General features: G+C 42.8%; 1 protein-coding gene across 5 annotated transcripts in view; it reads left to right on the top strand.

The window, feature by feature from the left end:
* Nucleotides 1–24,323, top strand: part of ADCYAP1R1 (ADCYAP receptor type I) — a 978,825-nt gene that overhangs the window by 907,012 nt on the left and 47,490 nt on the right. For all 5 annotated transcript variants that reach the window (XM_086940899.1, XM_086940897.1, XM_086940898.1 and 2 more), the window contains 2 exons: nucleotides 17,410–17,539; nucleotides 17,643–17,684. In XM_086940899.1, the coding sequence (XP_086797025.1) occupies nucleotides 17,410–17,539; nucleotides 17,643–17,684 (172 nt within the window). The remainder of the gene's footprint in view (nucleotides 1–17,409; nucleotides 17,540–17,642; nucleotides 17,685–24,323) is intronic.

The following is a 24,323-nucleotide window of genomic DNA, read 5'->3' as shown; positions in this document are numbered from 1 at the left end:
GGCCCCAGCTGTAGAGAATTCAGACATGCCAACCCTCCCGATTCAGGCGTGAGACTACTGATTTCAGTGCTAGTCTCCCGCCTCCCGATTTCTGCAAGCAAAAACCCGGGGGCATATTACGAACAACTAGCGATAATTTTTGTCTCTAACTTGTTTAGAGACAAAAATTATCGCCGCACATCGGCGATTTTTATCGCAGATAAACCTTGCTATTATCGCAGAAAAGTCAGCGATATTCATGTATTATCGAGCAAATGCTCTTAGCCATGTTATCCACCTCCCATTGGATAACATGGCTAAGAACTGCTCAGGGCAGGTGTTAGATTTTGGAGATATTCGCGCTTAGCGCGAATATCTCCAAAAGTTGGTAATAGGAGATAGCGATGTTAGGGACTGTTTCCAGTCGCTAACATCTTGGCACGCCATTTTGCATGTCATTAGTGATAAGTATCACTGACATGCAAAGCGGGGCCCAAGATGGTCGCTATCTCCTTTTAGCTGTCACTAACTGGTGTTAGCGACAGCTTGGTAATAGGGAGATAATTTTATCTCCGCTTTCATGGCTTTTAAAGCCAAAAAAGCGGAGATAAACCCCCTTGATAATATGCCCCACGATTCCTTGGGGGTTTCAGCTGACAGGGCTTGGTATTGTGTTACATGGTAATTTTTCCAGGAAACGTCAGAGGGTCGATGCAGGGGTTCTAGAAGAGGTGATAAACCATTTAAGTCTCATGAACAAGTGCATGGTCTTTTAAAGATTTGTGAAGTACTCGGGGCGGCGGTGTGTGTGTGCCCTCTTTCAGGAGCGGGCGGGGGGGCACTGCCAGCAACTTGCCAGGTCAGGTAGTGTTCAACACGTGCATCACCCTTTCTCTGCCTGCTATTGCGCTCCATGCTTCGGAAAGGTAAGAAAAAGAACGTGCATTTGAGTTTGAAATCTCCGATCCTGCAGCAGCACACTTCCAAAGCCCACACATGACAATAACCCGATTCAAGGCCCCATTCACCCGTTTTTAAAAAAATAGATAACACTCCAACAAAGTAAGATTATAAAACTTTATTAACTTTTAACTATAATGAACGGAACAAAAACTAAAAACATTTAAACATTTTTCAACCCAAAAAGCAACAATGGTTAGAAGCTGTCTTTTGTGCGAATAGTCCCAAGGCAGCACAACGTGCAGAGTTCTGGACGGCACCCAGGTGATGTCGCCTGGGTGCCGCACTGGTTTTGGGATCCTACAATGCAGCACAGAAAAACAGCGTGGGGCGTCCCGGGTGGTGCGGGGGGAGGCCTCGTCAGTAGCGGTCTGTTGTGCGAATAGTCCCAAGGCAGCAGAACGCGTTGAGATGTTGATGGCACTGTGTCCAGTGTCCCATGGCTGACACAACATGTAGACAGGCACCCAGGTGATGTCCAGTAAACTGCCGCACTGGTTTTGGTATCCTACAATGCTGCTCCGAAAATTGGCGTGCGGCGGCCCGGGGGGGGGGGGGCGTGGGGGAGGCGGCGTGAACGGGCTTCCCCAGGTGGCGGCCATCCAGCTGAGTTGCGCCCGCTCTTGCGGCTACAGCGTCTCGCTCACCATGTTGTTGAGTTGCTCCCACTCTTGCAGTGCAGCGATAGGCGGCTGCCACATGACTCTTAAAATGGCGAACGGCTCCTCGGTTTTGGGCCTGGTCCACTGAAATGGCCCTGGGACACCTTGGAACTCGGACGCTTGCCTGCTAGGGCTTGGGCTCCATTCTCGAAAAGCGTCCCCTCAGCCGTGAAGATTCTACAAAAGTCTTGGGGGCCCCCGACTCCCGCAGGCTTCCGGTGGGGAGCGGCTGCCATGATTGCTCGCGGAATGACCAAAACGGAGCCACGAGATGGTGGTGGTCTCATGCTGACGCCAGCTTCAGTCTGAATGATCCAGAAACAAGGTGGGGCTTTCATCGTTTGGGAAAAAAAAATGTTCTAAACCAATGAAAAGTGTTATTTTTAGGTCATATGACCAAGCCTTCCATCTTTAGGAAACCAAAAGTAAAATGAACCAATGAAAAGTTTTATAAACAAGTCACATGACCTGTTATGCGGCATAGGGCTACAAAAAGCGTAGAAAATCCGTTGGCACGTGAGGCGGCGTCAGTAGCGGACCGATGTGCGAATAGGCCGAAGGCAGCACAACGCGCCGAGATCCGGATGGCACTGAGGTGGTGTCCAGCAAATTGCCGTACTGTTGTGGCCATCCTACAATGCTGCGCCGAAAGACGGCGTGTCCAGCTGAGTTGCGGTCACTGTTGCGGTACAGTGACTCGAACGCGCCGAGATCCGGATGGCACCGAGGTGGTGTCCAGCAATTTGCCGCACTGGTGTGGCCATCCTACAATGCTGCGCCGAAAGACGGCGTGTCCAGCTGAGTTGCGGTCACTGTTGCGGTACAGTGACTCGAACGCGCCGAGATCCGGATGGCACCGAGGTGGTGTCCAGCAAATTGCCGCACTGGTGTGGCCATCCTACAATGCTGCGCCGAAAGACGGCGTGTCCAGCTGAGTTGCGGTCACTCTTGCGGTACAGTGAGTCGAACGCGCCGAGATCTGGATGGCCCCGATGTTGTGTCCAGCAAGTTGCCGCACTGGTGTGGCCATCCTACAATGCTGCGCCGAAAGTCGGCGTGGGGTGCCCCGTTGGCTTATGAGGTGATGTCAGTAGTGGACCGATGTGTGAATAGGTCGGAACCAGCACAAGGCGCCAAGATCCGAATGGCAAGTCCTGGATGTTAAGTGCCTCAGTTGAGAGTTCTGAGCAGTGCTTGTAAGACTGTCTGAAGCTTATTTGCACCTGCTGCAGCTTCACTATTGCCCTGGTGTGGCCAAAGGTCGCACATGACATAGGCGGTCGGCTCCCGAGGTCCGGCGGAACTTTTTTCCTTTTCCTTTCTGCTTCTTTTCCTACAATCCGTTTCATCTGAAGACACGACCAGGTCCCTGAATGTGTGCAGGGGGACGCTATTGATTGAATGAAAATGGCAGCTTGACACAAAGCTGACTCAAGCGTTACTGTTGATGCTATACAGACAAAAATTGGTTTTCAGTTTGTACATTCTTCAGGTTTTTTTTTTTCATCCAAGTCTGATTGAGAGTTTGTAGAAAAATGGCTTCAGATTTTCCACATACTACTCTTCAACATTCTTCCTAAATGTAACAATGTGAAACTCACTAGGAGAACGGCTGTTTCTGTTTCCTTTCAAAATGCTGCCAACAATATTTTCTGAATGAAAGACACCATCTTGTAGCATAAAGGGCCGAAAGGGGTTCTGGTCTGGCCGATGGTTGGTGGAGACATTTTGACTATATCTTGGACCTGCCCGGCCTCGCCCAAAATGGCGCCGGTATAAATGGGACTCGTAACTCCTTGCCCGCAAATGTATATCTAGAAAATGTTATTGTAAGTGGCCCTGTCTTATTTTAATTACAAAATGTACGTCCACCGATTCCGCAACTGTTAGACACCTTTGTTCTTGCAACCTAATGGCCCGCTCGTTACGTTCTTCTACAGTGTAAATGTCTCCTCATCATATACGATTTCAGTTTGCTCCATGGCCGGCCCACGTGGTTATAGGCCCGTATTTGTATACTGACATTTTCACAATAAAGGTTTTTAAAACAAAACACGGTAGTAGTATTTATATTGGTAAAGTTTTTACTTTTAGTCACTGTTTTCGAATCAGTAAAAGGCAAGTGAAATAAAGCAGTCCAATTACATGACGGATAAAAGGTATAATATGTAGGAACGCAGTAAAGATAAATGGTCAAGGGCAGTTGTGTTTTTCATGTCTGCAACATAAAGTGATCGATAAGAATCTGATAATCAGGCGTATCGGCGACTAAGACAGCAGGCGGAATCTCTTTTACTCAACGGCTCCGTCATGGAAGGAAGAAACGCCCTTTTTCTCGAAAAAGGAATATATTTTACTTGCAAGACAGTTGTAAATTTTCCGGGAAAGTACATTAGCCTGGAATATTATAACATATGTTTGAAAAAAAAATATTGTTCGAAAACAATAAAAAGCGTAATTTTTAGGTCATATGACCAAGCTTTTCATCATTAAATTAACAAAAGTAAAATGAACCAATGAAAAGTTTTATTAACAAGTCACATGACCTGTTATGCTTACGTTACGCGCTGCGCGCCGCGCCTCGGATCACTTCCGGGTGCGCTAACGCGGCGTGTCATATAACGCATTACGCGAACACGTAGGTCAAGAATATAGTCAAAATGTCTCCACCAACCAGCGTTCGGAACACAACCCCTTTCAGCAGTCCAAAAAGTTCTGTTAAATGACAATAGAGGGGACAGGCAACAAGAACCATCAGTCAAAGAGGGGAGGGCAAGTTCTTCTCTTCCGGGTCATGTTGGGGCACTACCGGAACTGATCGAATTGGTAGTCTACAGTGTTTCTGGATGTTTCAGACTAAAGCTGGCGTCAGCATGAGACCACTACCATCTCGTAGCTCCGTCGTGGCCATTCCACGAGCAATCATGGCAGCCGCTCCCCACCAGAAGCCTGCGGGAGTCGGAGGCCCCCAAGACTTTTGTAGAATCTTCACGGCTGAGGGGACGCTTTTCGAGAATGGGACCCAAGCCCTATCAGGGAAGCGTCCGAGTTCAAAGGTGTCCCAGGGCCATTTTAGTGGACCAGGCCCAAAACCGAAGAGCCGGCCGCCATTTTGAGAGTCCTGTGGCAGCCGCCTATCGCTGCACCGCAAGAGCGGGAGCAACTCAACTACATGATGAGCGAGACGCTGTAGTCGCAAGAGCGGGCGGTAAACAGCTGAATGGCGGAAGAGGCACAGTGTAGCAAAAGCGGGCGGAATGGCAACTGAAACAGTAAAGGGGCGCCCCACTACAGCGTGTCTTCAGGTCAAACGGATTGTGGGACAAGGTTCAGAATTGAAGATTCATCAAAAGGCAAAAAGTTCCGCCGGACCCCGGGAGCCGGCCGCCTATGTCGGGGGCGATCTCAGGCTACACCAGTGCTATAAGACTTGGGGAGGGTGTCGGAGCCAAGCGTCTTCTCCGAGTCCATGGCCATCACACCGCCCCTCAGGGGCCTCCGTCAAGCTGTTTAGGAAGGTAACATATCACATTGTTTTCTAATGCAGTCAGGTCCACAAACGACACTCACTTACTTTGAGAATAGTGAAGCTGCAGTAGGTGGAAATAAGCTTCAGACAGTGTTACAAGCACTGCTCAGAACTCTTAACTATGGCACCCAACATCCAGAACTTATGCCATTTGAGAATGGCAGTGACATCGAAGCAACTCAGGGACCAAAACCATTAACGTACTTTCACGTATGAAAATCTTACTTGGGGAGGGGGCAGGAGCGAAGCGCCCCCTCCCAGTCAGCGCCACCACACCGTATGTTGAAAATTTGAAGCCATCGTTCTACAAAGTCAACCAAACTTGGATTGAAAAATCTAGAAAAATGTACAAACTGAAAACCAGTTTTGGTCTGCATAGCATCAGTTGCAACGCTTGAGTCAGCTTTGTGTCAAGCCGCCATTTTGATTCAACAAAGCACAGGCATTGAAAAAGGCTCAAACTCAGAACTCTGAACTATGGCACCCAACATCCAGGAGCTTGCCATCCGGATCTTGGAGCCTTGTGCTGCTTTCGACCTATTCACACATCGGTCCACTACTGACATCATCTTATAAACCAACGTTATGTAAATAGTTTTTTAATAAAATGTTTTACCCTGTTTCTTTGCTGGTGTGTTGTCTATATTTTTAATATTTGCATAGGGTTTGTCGTTATTTTGTGCGGGATGGGTGATGGAGCCGAGCTGTCTTGCAGCCCTCATGGTGTGGAGCTCAGTTCATCTCACTATTTTCGTATTTCTCATGAAGGGTTGTTCCTAATATTTCTATTTTAGCGAGGTCAAAAAGAGATCCAATTAGTGGCCTACTGATTTTGCTCGATTACTTTTATTTTTTTACACGATTTTTCACTATCTGCAAAGACTAAACAGACTATTGCGACTTTGTGCTTGTTTGTAAATAGAGAATGATCCAAAGAGAACCAATTCTAAAACAGTAAATGCTTGGACAACAATCAATCAAATGGAGAGACAAGCAGGCACGACGGATTACAACGGGGGCAAAGGCTTGCGTTAACTACCGTTCACTATCTGCAAAGAGAGAGTACTACTAAGACAAAAGAGGGGAGGGGGGGGGGTGCAGCGTTCAAAGCACATCAGCGTGCATAAATACGAAAATGTTTTTATCTATCACGTACTTGACATTTTAAAGCTTTTCATATTTGCTATTAAAAAACCAATGAAATTCACAGAAATAACCATAGGTTATAGTGGATATATAGTTAGGAATTTGCATTTACAAAACCTTGAAAATTCAATGAAAAAACCATTGGTTTTAGGCCATATATAGTTAGGGATTTGCATTTACAAAACCTTATTTTACTCGCATAAAACCATTGAAATTCCATAAATAGTTATAAGCGCTAACTATATATCGCGCACCCGCAATCCACTGCTGATGATGTCACATATTACATCATTCATGACATGGTTAGTGACATCACTGATGACATCACTGATGACATCTCAAATGACATCACTGATGACATCACTGACATCTCATTTGACATTACTGATTACACCACTGATGATATCATTTATGTGATAATACATCTTCAGACTCTAATATAACCTTAGATACACTCAGTGTAAACAGGCACTCACAGACTGTCACACATCCATGGAGTTACTCACACACCTAGTCAGTCATGCAAAGAATCAATCACAACTCCATTTCCTCAACTATATAGTTATACACACTTTACTTATTCAAACATATAGTAACACATATTTACTCTCTTATACAATCCCTGATACAAGCTCACAGTGATTCATACAGCCACTCACACATTCACTGGCTCTTATCCACAGTTATTTATATATGTCAACTCTCACATGTATTGTGTTTTACATACATACTTACTTGCACATGTAGCACTGAGATATCCATTCACTCACCAACACACCCATGCACAGTCAACCGCCCATATAGCTGTTTCCACATGCACTCTTAAACTCATACACCTAGTGAATCAACTGCTTACACATCTATGCACAGAGTCACACACCTCCCAGCCACCCACACACACACTCAGCCTCCCATTCAAATACTTGGGCAACCAATCAATAACCCATATAGCCACTCTTATAGCTACTGATCAACACATGCAGCAGCTTACACAACAACAGACATACTGATGCACAAATTAAGACAGTTTAGTCACTAACCCATGCACTCAGTGAGACACATTTAATCACTCACTCATACATCAGTCATGCACCTACTAAATCCTTCATCCAGACACTTATACATCCACTCATTCTTCAATATGTAAGACATATTTTAACTTTACAGAAACATACAGTCACTGGATGTTGTCATCAGTGATGTCATCAGTGATGTCATTTGAGATGTCATCAGTGATGTCATCAGTGATGTCACTAACCATGTCATGAATGATGTAATATGTGACATCATCAGCAGTGGATTGCGGGTGCGCGATATATAGTTAGCGCTTATAACTATATATGGAATTTCAATGGTTTTATGCGAGTAAAATAAGGTTTTGTAAATGCAAATCCCTAACTATATATGGCCTAAAACCAATGGTTTTTTCATTGAATTTTCAAGGTTTTGTAAATGCAAACTCCTAACTATATATCCACTATAACCTATGGTTTTTTCTGTGAATATATATATATATATATATATATATATATATATATATATATATATATATATATATATATATATATATATAATACACTTACCTTTATACTAACATCTTGCATGGTAATAGGATGCATTGTAAAGGCTGTTCGTGGTAAAGAACTTACATGCATTGATAAGCTTTTGTTGTAAAGGCATGTGTGGTTCACACCGCATTGTAATTGCTATTGCCACTCTTCTAAGGATGGTGGTTGTGATTCTTTCATGTCACTATATGATGCACTCTGAACAGCTAAAAGAGTTTATGCTTACTGCCTTAATAAGCATTAAAGCATGTGTTGTAATGCAGCATGCATAATATACTTTAGAATAGCCTAGCTCCTTGGTTTGATCTGCCCTAGGGAATTTGTGCTGAGTAAGCATGGGCGAATTTTGCGAATTCGCGACCCGCGAATTTGCGGATTTGCGAATTCGCGATCCACAAAATTCGCGAATTTGTGCGAATTTGCGGGTTTTTGGTTTTTTGCGTGTTCGCAGGGTTTTTTGCGTGTTCGCAGGGCTTTTTGCGTCTTCGCAAGCCGCTTGCATAGCGAAGTTACACATGCAGTCGTTTATGGGAGAGGGAGAGAGAGATAGATAGATAGATAGATAGAAAGAGAGAGAAAGAGAGGGAAAGAGAGAGGGAGAGAGAGAACGAGAGAAAGAAAGAGGGGCCGGATCTCTGAAGGGCCAGATTCCTGAGTTGCCCCTACAGAACATACAGCTTTTTATTTTTAGCAAAATGCATATGAAAATTGTGCTGTAAAGGTCTCTTTTAGTTTAACCCCTCCTGACAACTCAAAATGGGTGTATTTGCCATCCTCTCCCTTCTTCCTGTTTTTTATATCTGTAAGTGCTTCCTGATGAGGTTTAATTCCTTGGACATGTGCCTCGTTGCCTACTTGTAACTATTCTCTGACCCTGCTTCAAGGGTCAGAGCAGGGTCAGAGAATAGTTGCAAGTAGGCAACGGGCCCAAGAAGCAATTAGCAGCAGGTGTCCAAGTTGAAGTTAATTTGTTTGTAACCCTTTTGTAAAAGGTTACAAAGAAATTAGGTTCAAATTTGCACCTGCTGCTGTAACCCTTGCTTGGCTGAAAATTCGTCCCCGCTGATTCGCGGGTTTTACCGCGATTTCGCAAGATTCGCGGATCGCGAAATCGCGCAAAATCCGCAAATTCGCACGCGAAACGGATTTTACGCCCACCCTTAGTGCTGAGAGATCTTCGTCATATATTCCTTTTGGCTACAGCCAACACTCAGTGGCGGTCAGCTTTTGCCATTATTCACCCACGTAGAGGGAATCAGTAATGAGTACCCCTATATTTCTTCATGCTTGATGATATGTAATAAATTACTTCTAAGTCTTTTCTCCTGCTCAGTGTGGCTGCAGCAAAAACACCTACTTTGTTCTTGGTTTCACATTGGTGTTATTTGATCAAAATGCCAGGGATAGCACACTACACAATGATGTCACAGTAAAGACAAAGTGACATCTAACCCCAGTGACATCACAAAAAGTGATCACACAGAGCCTCAGTCATGTTAAAAACACAGGAAGTTTAACACTAATCATTTACTTTAAATGTTCAGAAATGCCTGTGTAAAACAGGCTTAGAATTTAGAAGGAGCTGTATGGATCACAGTTGTCATGCCAGGTCACTTTTAAATGCAACTTCATGTGTCATTAGTGTTTCACTTTGTTAAACCAGAAGGTGGTTCAGGAACTGCTAAAGAATAAGGGAAATGGTTAAAATGTATGGTACCCCATTAAATCTGTGGGACTGGGTATTAAATATTTTTAAGTAAACATCTACAAAAGGCCTGAGATTCGATTGTGGACATATGTTAATTCAGTGCCAAAATTCTCCCACCAAGTTAATGTATAAAGATATCACAAATGTTAATATACTCCAATTATTAATTGGAACACAAAAATAAGGTCAATCAAATTGTCACTAGTTGTATGATTAAAAATATCCCTCTGCTTGGCAATGGGTTGGGTCACAGGTAAATCATGATTGTCTATCAAAGATATTTATAGAAATATAAGCAATCAAAATATATTTGTGGGATAAAGTATTTGGCTTTTCCTTTAATATATGGTGCATCGGCTAATGTTTCTAACTTGAAACAAATCTTTGTTACTAGTCATCTGATGTTCCCCAACTGAAAAACTATAACAGGTCCTCATTAATGAAAATCAATTCCAAAGTTACCTTATTCCAAAGTGGATCTGCCATTGTCTTCTTTAGAACTTTTCTATACAGGATGTAGAGGATTTTCTTGCTCCTTTGCACTAAAACAGCTGTGATTCTCCAATAAACCAAACTTGATCATTTTCAATGAATGCTAATGCAAATGTTAAAGACTTAACTCAGGAGCGACTATTGATTGTCCAGGGTGACCACATTCATGCTAGATTTTCCACATATTCACCTAGGAATAATGTACATACATATATATCTGAATGCCCATAGTCTATAGTCCATAGTCACAGTCTATAGTCTATAATCATAGTCTATAGTCTATTTAGTCTATAGCTGACTTGAACGTCTGGCATAGATACAGATTTCCAGACCTACAGTAGGCACTCCAGACAATAGAACAAGTCAAGGATTCACTGTAACGTTAGGAAACACTGCAATATACCATCCTGCCAGTATTCTACCATCCAAATCTAGTACGGTGTTTTCCATGCCCTGCACTATTCACGAAGGAGCAGGAGGCAAGTTACTTACAGAAGTTCGTCCCTTTCTTTGAAACTGCCTTTTCCCAGAAGTTCATTAAATAGTCAACCTGATATCAATTTAGCTTACCGTGAGCATTTGTGTAATCCTTAGTTGTATCTAATCAATGCATGGACTATGGTCTTCAGTCTTAGTTCTAATCAAATATGGTACAATAATTGGGGTTAGCTTTCAGGAATTGTTTATATTTTAGGGGTTAGATTACATAGATTGCAATGGTAACAGTGCAATTGTTCTCAGTCATTTCTGGATCACACTTATGTCTGACAAAAAAAATCACTTCACCTGACAAGTGCTAAAACACCAACATTGATGAATGACCTGTGCTCTGCCACTGGTATACTCCATGTAATTAAAGCCTTGATTTCTTTATGAAGCCATATATTAACTTTGCTAGTAAGAACCCATCTACTGGAGTCTATCCCTATGAAAAGCCATGAACTTGTCCCTCTTCCAATGGTAATTAAATGTTTGTTCTTTAAAGAGGACTCTGGTAACACTCCTATTCACCCTTCCCTAAATTAGGTGACTTTCTTATAATTTCTCAACACCGATTGCCACTACAACATATTTAATGATGGTGATGTTATCTAAGTCATCAGAAACCATCAAGGCATGAAACAGCAAACACTGCTTCAGTTGAGTTTTTTTTCAAAATGTTATATTATAACAATTGATGGGTGCCTCTCTAGTGATCCCACTTCAAAATAATTTTTAACTTCATAAAATGTGAGGGTTTAGCTTTAAGACATGTATGTATGCAGAGACATCATGATACACCTACAGATCTCTATTGACGTGAATGTCATTTACTGAAATATAGGAATAATAAGCAACAACAGCATTGTGTCTGTATGAATGAGATCAGCCACATTTAGCCATCTCTATTGCAACATAAACTTTCCTTCCCAGAGTTAAACGATTTGAGAATTGCGATATAGTACAGGCACCAAATAAACATCCAAAATAGTAAAGCTTTAAAGGTGGATGGGTTACTCTATCACATACGTGGCAGATATCCCACCCGCCTTTATGCAAGTGAATTATATCTCATGGCACTTGTAATAATGTGGATGGGGTACCTGCCACGGAAAAACATGTCGGCCAAACTAAATCAGACCAGAAGTGTGCAATTCATGTTTTGATAAATTTTACTAACATATTTCGTTCCAGTTTGTTTGCAATATGTTTTTCATCTACACTTAAGGCATTCATATATACATAATGCTTTTTCAATAACTCCAAATGCATATATTAATTACAAACTTAGCTGAAATGTAGATTATAATGCTCAAGGGAAATGACTCACTGATGTATCAATCGAGTACCTCAATTTGCATGGAGCCATTATTCATCAAATTAAACATCTTGAAAGAGCTAGAAAATACATAATTGGGACACATTGCTAAGCTGTTGCAGTTCCCAAAAAACTGCCAAAACCTAGCACTGAAAGTCACAAGAAGAAACAAGCATTAACAAACAGAGGATTTGGCTCCCATCCTTCCTTTCCAAACCCACGGAAATCAAATGCGGAGTCCCCCAGGGATCTTCACTCAGCCCCACACTCTTCAACATCCACATGGCTCCCCTCGCCGCCATCGTCAGACAACATGGGCTCAGCATCGTATCTTATGCCGACAACACCCAGCTCATCCTCTCGCTCACTAAGAATCCAGAGGACACCAGACTATGTTTCCAGGGAGGTATGAAGGATGTTGCAGGTTGGCTGAATGAAGGACAGCTGCCTGAAGCTAAACTCAGAGAAGCCAGAGGTCCTCATCCTCGGACCCTGCACCACCGCCTGGAACAACACTTGGTGGCCTTCTGACCTTTGGAGCCCACCCACCCCCACGGACCACGCACAAAACCTCAGCATTATTCCCAACGCCTCCCTCTCCATGAACCGCAAGATCAACGCTGTCGCTTCCACTAGCTTCAGCTGCCTGCGCACCCTCCATAAGACTTTCAAGTGTATACCCATAGACTGCAGAAAGACCATTCCCCTCACACTCATCACCAGCAGACTGGACTACGGCAAAGCCCAATATGCCAGAATCAACAAGTCTCTGCTGCACAGGCTCCAGACCATCCAGAACGCCACAGCCAGATTTGACTTCGGGACACCGGGCCAGGAGCACATGACCCAACGCCTACGAGGCATCCACTGGCTCCCAATCAAGAAGAGGCTCACCTTCAAACTCCTCACCCACCCCTAAAAATCCATCACAACATTGGACCCAAATAACTCAACAAGATTTTCCTTCCAAGCACCCAAGAGAAACCTCCGCTCCGCCGATCTCTCCCAGGCAGAGGTCCCCCGCATTCGCAGAAATAGAACAGGAGTGAAAGATTTCTTCTACATCAGGGCCAAAACCTGGAAAGAGCTCCCAATGAACATCAGACGCTCCTCGATCCTACACACGTTCAGGAAGGACCTCAAGACCTGGCTCGTCAACTGATCCGGAGCCACTCCCTCCTCAAGCCTTGAGACCCTCACAGGTGAGTAGCACGCTTTAAAAACCCCAGATTGATTGATTGATTAATGGTTACACTTTTTTATTTTTTAGTGCTAGAAAATAAGATAAATAGGGCCACATTCTTGTAATATTGGTTTTAATCCAAATATAAATTAACCTTTGTATATAATTTTAATAAAATAGTAAAGGTGCTTCCTAGCAGGCAGGTGTACTTAGAACAGATATTAATAAGGGGCATCATTTATGGCATTTTAGCGTAGGGCAGTAAGCCAAAGTGAAAGTGCAGGAATATACCATATTAAAGCAATAAAATGCATTCCTGTCCTTTCTGCGTGCACATACGCCGTTATGGCAGCCTTGCTCCAACATAGACATCCTTGTACCCCGGTGCAAGGGTGTCTACATTGCAGGCAGGATTGTTTGTGCAGGCAGGGGCACCTGCTTGCACAGCAACACTGCTACAATGGGTTTTCCTCTTTTTTAACAATATTTTTATTGTCATCTAGGGAGCTTCATTGTTCGTTATATTGATAAATAGAAAAGTGACAAAACCAACTTTAGAGGTACATCACTACAGATATACAAACATATCTATTCCAACATGTTTGAGAGTAATAAACGTAAACTTAAGACTACATGTAAGTTCCTGATCCCTGAAGAAACAACTACAGATTAAATAGTATCCGTCCCCTGTTCTAATCTAATCTATTAATCTTATGTATCCAGGCTGAATGGACTCATATAGTCTCTAATTTCATCAAGGAGCGAGTTCCCCTTGCGCTAGCCAGTGCTTTCTCCATTTCTCAAGTCTCCCTTACTATAGCCCACCATTCACCCACAGAGGGAGGTTTAGGAGAGACCCAAACCCTAGCAATAGTAAGTCGGGCAGCAACGAGCATTATTGTGATAAGCCATCTCGATACTTGACTCTCTTTTTTTGTAGCCAAACAAAATTTCCTTGAATGTAGGAGGGGAAACTATCCCTAATTGTTGCCTCATTACCTGGCCGACTTTCTGCCAAAAAGTTTCTAGCTCAGGGTAAGCAGCAAACATATGTACATTACTTGCAGCATACACACCACATTTGGGACATTTTGTCTGGTCCCCTCCTTGATCCCTCTGTGCTGCCTGCGCCCAGGAAGCAATCTTCTCTGGGGTGTAGTAATATATGCAAATTGTAAAAAAGTGTTATAGTCTCAGGCTAACAGAATGAATTGACCAATCTACAGTACCTAGTGCTTGACTAATAATTGTGATTGTAGCATTTATCCCCAAGGCCTTACTCCATTGTGTACCAAGCTTTTCACAACTATTCTGTCTAAAATTACTGAGGCGCTGTGTTTCTCTCTTCCTATGTGTGCTACAGAATGCAGCACACAAAAGAAAAGGAAAAAATAAGGAGAAATAAATATATTTCTCCTCTTTACGCCTCACCTCGGGAGGCATACAGATCTAATGCTTTCTCAGGTTTACATCACTTTCTAAATCTGGGACAGCATCAAATTCCATGGGTGTTGCATGGGAAAAATTACTGTAATGCCTCTGAAACATCTCTCAGGCGCAGAGTAAGGTGACACAGCAATTTGTACTTCAACCCTTACTTATAATTTATGCGACCACTCAATGTCATGCAGGGTGGCATTCCATGGCTTCATAAATCATTATGAGAGCCCTGCACCATGCATGTGCCACTTCACATGGTGCAAAAATAATGCTCTCATAAATAAGTCCCACGGTTTTTAGTTTTAATGCACATCACAAGAGGAAAGGAATCTTATTGGTGCAAAAAGATACCACTACTGGCTGTGAGTTACTGTAACCTTACCTCATAGTTGAAACATGCAAGAAGTCAATTTTGAACAGAAAAAATGATTCCCAAAATAAAATATTTGACCCAGAGTCACTTGAGAAAAATACAATCATATACAGTGCAGGGCAGTCATTGGCTATAGTGGCTCGACCCATGTTGAGGGAGGAAGCAAATTGTGAAAGACAGCAGAACACAACAGTGTACGGAGAGGGCTGCCTTGAAGCCCATCTATGTATTTATTAATATATGTATTTCTAAGTTATTGTTTATTCCACAAGTGAAACTGCTAACGCTCTTTCTAAGCCAAGGCTAAAAATTTTGATTTACAAAATTTCTGCATTGAGCTGTCAAAATGGACCAGGGCTCAAGCATCAAATCCTATACTAAAGTTTCAAGATAGTAAACATGTATTCTGTGAAGAACACAGGCGTGGGAGTTAACCCTTTCCGTGCTGCGAACGTCCAACGGTCGTCGCGTGCACTACCTCGCTGGTGCTGCGCACGACCGTTGGACGTCCGAATCCTGTTAGCGCGATTGAACGTCCGCACTGGGGCGGAATGTTCGACGCGCTATACGGGTTAATTATGCTATTAAAAAGAGATTGTAAATGCATGGTCTATTCTCCAAGCAGGAACTTTAGAGACATAGGCCCTCAATTCAAGTGGTAATTTAATTCTAATGGTACCAGTTACAGCAGTTACGATCACATTTGAATGACACTGTCTGGAACACCATGGACTTGTTTACTGTCACCAATCAATTTTTGGCGATTGAAAGGCAGCCGAAATCTCTTGATTAAAGTGCAGACCAAATTAAGGAATTAATGGGGAAATTGACCCAGAATTACGAGTGCTTCTGGTAATTCTTCATTTCTTAATTTACCCTCTGGGTCCAACTCATCATGGGCAAGATTTTCTACACCCCTAATATTACGAATGCCCTCAGTATCGGTAAATGAAGATGTGGGGAAATATTGGCCACTCCTAATGAGAGCCTTAGAAGTCCAAACATTTAAAAAGGTTCAAAGAAACAAGAGGAGAATAAAAGTGCTAAAAAAAGGAAATCCAACAGAAAAAAGAGATTTTGTGATACCTTGAACATTAGGTGTAGGAGCATGCTGTGCTGTCAATTTCTCTATATCACATGGATATGAACTTTGGTGAAACAAAGGTATCTATTTATACATTGCCCCTTGGATTTAAAAACAGTATAATAGCAATAAAGCTTACAAAATTTTAGAAAATAGTTGAACAAACCTAAAAGAAAAAGTATATGGTAACAAGCCTTACTAGCTCACTTTTCATCACAAAGGGGCTAATTATGATGTCAGAAGGACTGCAACGACCCACCTTCGGTTGCAGTCCTTCGGTCATCTGCCCCTGATGTCTGCCTGCGACATTACGATGTGGCAGGCGAAGGCATCGGGTGGAGGGACCATCCGTGTTGCTTACGACGGGCTCAACGAGCCCCTCAATGTGTCAGAAAACACCATAGTCCCATAATGACGGCGGAGCCAGGAAAGGGTCTGCCGTCAGCATTATGATAGCACTTTCCGACAGCCTTTTCATGTCAGCCTTGCTGACACGGAAAGGCTGTCGGAAAATGTCTTTGGGGGCCCTAGCTGGTCCCCTTTCTCCCTGCCCCTTCGCTGTGGTGCCTGGACATTCCTGCACTGTGTGACCGGCACCACATTGTGCATGCCAGACAGTGCAGGGATGTTTGCAAACAACCATTTTGCAATGGAAGCTTGTGCTACAGGCCTTTTCCGCCCACCGCACAATGTTCCATTGTAGAATGGATGTTTCCTACAGCCCTATAGGCGGTCACACACTTACCCCCTTGCATGCTGATGACGAACCCCAGCCGTCATGCACTACGGTGCTCGTGTGCTGATGACGGCTGGGGTTCGTCATGGCCCGCCCCTGTTCATTTGTTTACCGCACAGCGGCGGAAACGGGCCAGCAGCGAAGGGGTTAATGCTGAGGTCGGAACCGATGACCTAAGGTAGGGTGGTTCCTGTCTGCTACGGACTGCCCAACATTGTAATGAGGCCCTTAGTAGGTAGGCAATGCCACACTTCACAACTGCCTATGTGTTGTCTGAAAAACCTGTCACCTTAAGTAGTCCTTTCTCACACCTATGGTAGAGATGTGCTCGGTAATTGCAATTGCATTTATACAGCTTTTACTACCCCTAACGAAAAGTGGAAGCACTAAGCTACAAAACAGTCAAGGAATTAATGTGTGAAGTTACAAAAGTTGACATCTATGAAGAGTTGATCCATAAATGTGCACTAAACGTGACAATACATCTCAATTTTATTTCATGGGTACTCTAATTTTATTTCATGGGTACTCTAATTAACTTGCTTTGATTTAGCTCTAAATCATGTTTGGGGAATCTGTTTCTTTCTGAAAGACAAGAGGGTGGTTTAATTATCATTTCTGGTACATTGGTTCTGAAACATTGCCTACGTACCTCCAGAAATATTGCAAACTGGATAGTTACGTTGCTGGGGAGCTAAAAAGGCTCAAAGGAAAAGTAAGTTAAACTTATTTTTCTAATTTTCTTTGACAGGAGGCTGGCCCGCTCAACACTACTTCTGATCCCACTGTTTGGAATTCATTACACTGTGTTTGCATTTTCCCCTGAAAATGTCAGTAAGCGAGAGAGGCTGGTGTTTGAATTAGGACTGGGATCTTTTCAGGTGATTATGCAGTGAATGCTATTTCCTCTGTTCATTGGTTGCATCATTTTTCATTTCATATTGTTGAAGCCATTGTTTTGACATCTATTTCTTGCTTCTCTAGGGTTTTGTTGTTGCTGTTTTATACTGCTTCCTGAATGGGGAGGTAAGCATTAATATTGAAATATTATACTTTGTTTGTATTACCAGTTGACACACAAACATGATTGTGCATACATATGTGTACATAGCATTACACAATTGTAAAAAAACACATTTGCTTTGTGTCCATGAGCGTTGACTGAAGTGATTTATCCAGTGGTAGAAGTAGGGAAAAAAAGTAGGAGAACTGAGGATGGAGAATCAGAGCGCAGGAATAACCTGAGGAATGGGTCAGTGGACGGAGTCAGAGGTGTGACCAGAAAGAATAAAACATCCCAATTTTTAGTATTTGTTTGGCATTTCACTGACTAATTACAGCATATTAAGGTATTTAATTCAACCAATGATCCACATGTTTATTTAAGGTTTAATATGAATCACTGACAGTAAAATACATTCACAAGGTGGGATATGTTTCCAATCACAGAATGCCCCAAATAAGCCTAAAAGTGGAATCACAAGCCATTTGTCTCCGACCCAGGCAGTTTCTGTCATCAGCACTTCTCCTCACTTTTCCCACAAGAGCAGTTCAAACAAGAGCAGCAAAATATCCTAGTTTGCAAATATTTTCCACATAATTATGGCTCTGACATCTTTTCCACATAATACATCATCTGTTGCATAATCTGGTGATTTTAACTAAATAATTGTGTGTAGCTCAAACGGATCAAAAGTTAGAACAAAATATGACTTGTGTTGCTGCAAAGTGGAGGGCCCTTTGCTAAGGTTGACTGGTCACCTTTCTCACTGAAGCATTTGCTCATTACGCTGGTGCTGAGTCAAAATCTTTGCAGAGACTGTTAGTATGTGTTACAATGAAAAAATAATAAAGTATCAGAAAATGTACTCACATTATGCTGCAGCCTTTATTGCTGCATAACTTACCACCCCCTTTTCTGAATCGCATAATTTAGTCAGCACTGTGAAATAATGGTGTCCTCTATTGCTGCATAATTCCAGTACTCCCAAAGCAGTCAGCGCATGTTTAAAGCGCAGAGAGACCGTGAAGTTTTCTAACTTACTTTGGTGTGGGTGCAAATATAGCATTGCCAATCCCTGGTGAGTTGCAATACTACTGCGGTAACAAGGCCAATAGACTTACCTATGAGTGAGGCGGACTGGCCTCTAGTGTCCTGTGACCTCAGTGACAGGGCCATTGATGCTATAGGGTGTGCTGCTTCGTAGGCCTGCCTGCCAGTGAAGATTGTGGTGGACAGGTCTTAATGTTAACCAACACTTGCCATCGCTAGGGTCTACCTCTCGGTGCTAAGACACCTGGGCTTGTAAGGTCTAGCGGGGCCTTCTAAGGTCTAGCATAGGAATGTGTTCCCTCAGGAGAGTGGATTGGTGGACTGGTCATGAAGGCTGAACTTGGTTCCCCCGTTCCAAATTTGGCAGCTCTGGCCATAGTGCCACAACCTCTCCCCCACTGAACACCATACTGCTCCACTGAGAGAAACTCACACTGCCTTCGGCTACAACCCAAATGTGTTCCTCTATAAACACCTAGATGTGACTCAATTCAAATTATTTGAAGAATATATGTTGTGGTCGTGCACTGCTGTGGTATCTATAACTCTTAACCCCTTCGATGCTGATGACGAGCTCAGCTCTTCATCAGCCACGGGGGGCATGTGCGGATGACGAGCTGAGCTCGTCATCTAACGCGGCTTTTTGAAAAAAGCCGCGTAGCGCAAAAATTACCGCCGCAGCGATGAGGTTACATTGTTTGCCGGGCTCCCGGGAATCACTCCCCACTCGGGAGTGTAACTGTATCAATGCGTGAGTTGCAGACTCAAGAATCCCTGGTCTGTCTCCCTGGGCACTGCTTGAATGAATGCTGGCATTCCAGCCAACCTTCAATAAATGTTCATTACACCTTTGTGGTTTGATTATGTCTGTTCATTTATTTTTATTGTAGTGTTACATTCACACCAATTGATAACATGTTCCTCTTTGGGCATTCAAAACTTCATATCCCATAATGCATCAATCTTCATTAATGAAATGTATGTCCAAGTATTTCACTCCCAATGCATTTCGGCTGTGTTAGCTTTGGTCAGGGGACAATTCTACAAAAATAAATAAATCTAGCTCAAGTTTTCGGAAAGTTTGGGGTGATTAATGATTGTGTAACTGAATTTGAGCAGCACCTGCTTTACTTTATCTATTAGAGCTTCCTGTTGAAGCTGACTTTTGTAACTATTTTAGAATGGCTCTGGCAGCTTGCTGGCGCCATTCTAAAAGAGTTACAAAAGTCAGTTTGAACTTTTGACCCAATCCGTTCCGCTAGCGGATTATGCGCGAAATTCATGAATCTCACGGATTGCGAATTTACCGAAAATCAGCGAAATCCGCGAGCGGAACGGATTTTCCGCCCATGCTTAGTTTAAATACACTCTTGTGATTATTTTGAAAAGAGTAAGCATCATAATATAAGATGCCTAATGTAAGAATTAACATACTCATCTTGTTGCACCTTACTTGATTCTTTAAAGCCTTAAACATTTTATGAGTAATTGATGCACTACCAAACTAAAGTAAAGCCAATGTGATATGTTGTATATGTGCAAACAATAAATGCAGCATGCATTTATAAATGAGAAATGTGCACTCAATTAAATGAAAACACAAAATGCAATTGTAGGTACCTAAGAAGAAAAACATGAAGATTATTTCTTGATGTAGGAGATAAAGTTGAGGTAGTATGCCAATCTGGTCAGACAAATGGAAGAGGTCAAAGCACTATCAGTTGTCTTGTTGTTTAGGGTTCACTGACAAAATATCGACCCTCAAAATATCGCCATACCAAAATATCATTGCCAAAATAGTGATGCTAAAAATATTGTCATCCTATACTTATAATGGTATGTACAAAAATATTGAAATAAATACCATTGTAATAAATACTGCGAAGGGCAAGAATGTTTGGCAAAACAGTACAAACTCCATCATGCATTAGAACAGAGGTGCTCACCTGAAACCCACTAGAGGGCAATGATGATTTCAGCATGTGACTTAGTAAGAGTTTGTAGTTTCTCTGCACAGTTGCTGTTTCACCTCTCAATAAGGATCTGGGGACCCGAAACACATCAAGTGTTAATCGATCAGGAATGCAAGTACCGGTTCCTCATAAATAAAGAATTCAGTTGAATTGGGATTCTGTGAGTGTGTTCTTGGGAACAGAGTAAATGGAGACATTAACCTCCGCTTCTCTGGCCGTGGAGGACTGTACCATCATACGAAAAGGAATGTTGGGGCCCTGGGTTGGAAATGCACTTCAGCCCTCGAGCCCACTGCAGTTCTGTGATTTAAAACAGACAAATTGCCTTCCTGAGGCCCACTGGAGGGCTTGAATAATTTTATTGAAAAATCAAGCGCCATACGGAATCCCACCGAAGGGCAGTAATATTTGACAAAACAATACAAACTCTGTCATGCATTGCTACAAAGGTACTCACCTGAAACCCTCTAGAGGGCAATGATCTTTTCAGCATGTGACTAAATAAGAGTGTGTAGTTTCTCTGTGCAGTTGCTGTTTCACCAATGAATAAGGAGCTAGGGGCTCCAAAACGCGTCAGATGTTAATCGATCAGGAATGCAAGTTGCTGGTTCCTCTTAAATAAAGAATTTATTTGAATTGGGCTGCTGTGAGTGCATCCTTGGTAACAGAGTAAAATGGAGACATTCATCACTGCTGCTCTTGCTGTGGACGACTGCACCATCATATGAATAGGAACATGGGGCCTGGGCTTGGAAATGCACTTCAACCCTCAAGTGGCACAGCAGTTCTGTGATTGAAACTGGACACATTGCCTTCCTGGGGTCCATTGGAGGGCTTGAAGAATTTTATGGAAAAATCAAACAGCCATGCAGAAACCCACCAAAGGGCAAGAATGTTTGGCAAAACACTACAAACTCTGTCATGCATTGCAACAAAGGTACTCACCTTAAAATCCACCCGAGGGCAATGATGTTTTCAGCATGTGACTAAATAAGAATTTGTAGTTACTCTGCGCAGTTGCTGTTTCACCTATGAATAAGAATCTGGGGGCTCCGAAACACGTCCAGCGTTAATCGATCAGGAATACAAGTTGCTGATTTCTCTTAAATAAATAATTCAGTTGAATTGGGCTTCTGTGAGTGCAACCTTGGGAATAATCGTCAAGAAGCAGGGAGGGTGATCAATTGATCAATCGGACACCATTTACCACTCAAGGGAGTGGAAGGTCCAGTATCATCTTGTGCCCGTGTCACAAGTACAGGTAAAGCAAAAAGAGGGTTGCTGAACTGTTCCTATGGAAAGGGAGGAATTAGGTATGACTGGCGTGACCGGAGGTGTACATGTAACACCTTTGGGCATCCATTTTGTTGGATGTATTTGCCTCACACACCCAAAAGGGTGTCATGCTTCATCATAGGCGTTGCTCCTCCTCGGGGAGGCGGTGCAATCCCCGACAGGCTCACCTCGGAGAGGGGCTCTTTGGCGGAGATCTTTTGTATCCAACTGCCTTATGGTGAAGTGGGGGTGTGTCGGTGGGGTAGCAAGTTGCCTGGAGGAGTGATTTAAAATGTAGCAGGGGGTGCCGGAAACCACTTTATTCTGGGGGTCCCCCTACTGCAATTAAAAGCGTGAATCTATCTCGCTAGGTATCGACAAGTTAGGTAGAGTGACCCTAGAGGAGACTAAAAGAAGGATTGGTCGACATGTTTCTCGCGTGGGGTTGTTTACCCGCGATTCATCAGGACCTAGTAATGGTGAAATCTACATAAAATGAACAACATGCTGGTGTCATGTGTGTTGTGTGGGTATAGTTTACCTCTGTGGTTAATCCTATGCCTAAACAAGGGAGAAAAAGGAATAAAGAATTAATAGTATTACATTTCTCCTGAAAGCATACATGGTCTGAGCCAGGGCATGAACATAGTATAACATGCTAGTGGTGGTGTTTTACAACTAGCACAACTAGAACATGCCTGTGTTGTTGCAGCGTGCAGTGTAAAACTCACACACACACTGTGTACATGAAAAAAGTGATAAAGAATAATTAAAACCAGTGGTTTAAAAACATCAGCAGTCTTGTCGGAAACACCATGCATATCAATGTGGGAGGCCAAACAGTAGTGTTATTATTAACATTCTAGGCTAACTCCTGACTCACCTAATGGTCAGGGATTAAATGCCACATGAGTGTTCGGCGGGTCGGTACATCGGGGTTGGACCTTTGGATGTGGCTAAAGGATAAGATATATCTATTATCCACAAGGAAGCTACAAAAGTATTAAAACCCTCGAGGAGGGCCAAGGTTGGTTATAGCTGGACATAGATTCCAGGGACATCCAGTATTGTGTTGGAAGGGTGTGCCTTACCTCAAACTTCCCGTGTCCGTGCGAATTCACCTACCCATCATCGCCGAGCTCGAATAGGTAAAGGAGCTTGGTGGTGTGTACTATTTATAGGTAGCAGCGTCATGGAATTGCGCCCGTAACCGCCCCTTGAAGGAGTCACGTGATCAGTTTGGTAAGTGTGTCGGCCATAATGTAATGGAAAAAATAAATAAGACCTCAAGTATTGTCAAACTAGAGTTTGCTTTACAATTCTGACATATGATAAGAATTGATAACACACAATAGTTGGTAGGCAAGTAGGCACTGACCATGTCATGAATGATGTAATATGTGACATCATCAGCAGTGAATTGCGGGTGCGCGATATATAGTTAGTGCAACTAACTATATATGCAAATTTCAATGGTTTTGTGTGAGTAAAATAAGGTTTTGTAAATGCTAATCCCTAACTATATATGGTCTATAATCTATGGTTTTTTCAGTGAATTTTTAAGGTTTTGTAAATGCTAATTCCTAACTATATATGGTCTATAACCTATGGTTTTTTCAGTGAATTTCAATGGTATTTTAATAGCAAATATCAAAAGCTGTAAAATGTATTCTTATTTTAATGGAAAAATATATTTTATATGTTTTTAATATAATTTTTTTATGTGTATGTTTTTTTAATTATTTATTTTTTGTTTCGCTACCGGTCCCGCACCGGGTAGCTTCCCGTTAGCTCAATTTGGTTCCGCGACCCGGTCCGCGAACCGGTAAACGTTCCGTTAGCGCAACTACCGCGTTAGAAAACAACATCGTGACGCGTCGCGTAAGCGCGACGTATCGCATTGCCGCGTAATGCGTCTTATGACGCACCGCGTTAGCGCACCCGAAAGCTTTCTGGAACGCGAACCGAGGCGCGAAGCGCAGCTACCCGGAAGTGCTCCGGGTGCGTAGCGGGATGCGCAACGTAAGCGTAACAAGTCATGTGATTTGAAAATAACACTTTTTATTGGTTGATTTCACTTTTGGTTTCCTAATGATGTAAGGCTAGGTCATGTGACCTAAAAATAACACTTTTCATTGGTTTAGAACATTTTTTTTCCCAAATTATGAAAGCCCCCCTCCTATTTTTCTCACTCTGACTTTCAACTTTGTGAGAGGAAGACCTATTTTGCTTATTGGAAGATGGCTTTAATTGTAGCTGCAGCTGGTGGACCCCCACCACCTCCACCACCCCCTAGCAAGGATGGACCACCTCCCCAGTTTATTCCCAACCCTGAAGAAGAGGAGGAAGAAGTAGAACAGGATG

This window comes from Lissotriton vulgaris, chromosome 10 (genome assembly GCF_964263255.1).
Source record: "Lissotriton vulgaris chromosome 10, aLisVul1.2, whole genome shotgun sequence".
Taxonomy (NCBI): domain Eukaryota; kingdom Metazoa; phylum Chordata; class Amphibia; order Caudata; family Salamandridae; genus Lissotriton; species Lissotriton vulgaris.
Note: the sequence above shows the minus strand (reverse complement) of the source record. Positions and strands in the feature narration are given on the sequence as shown.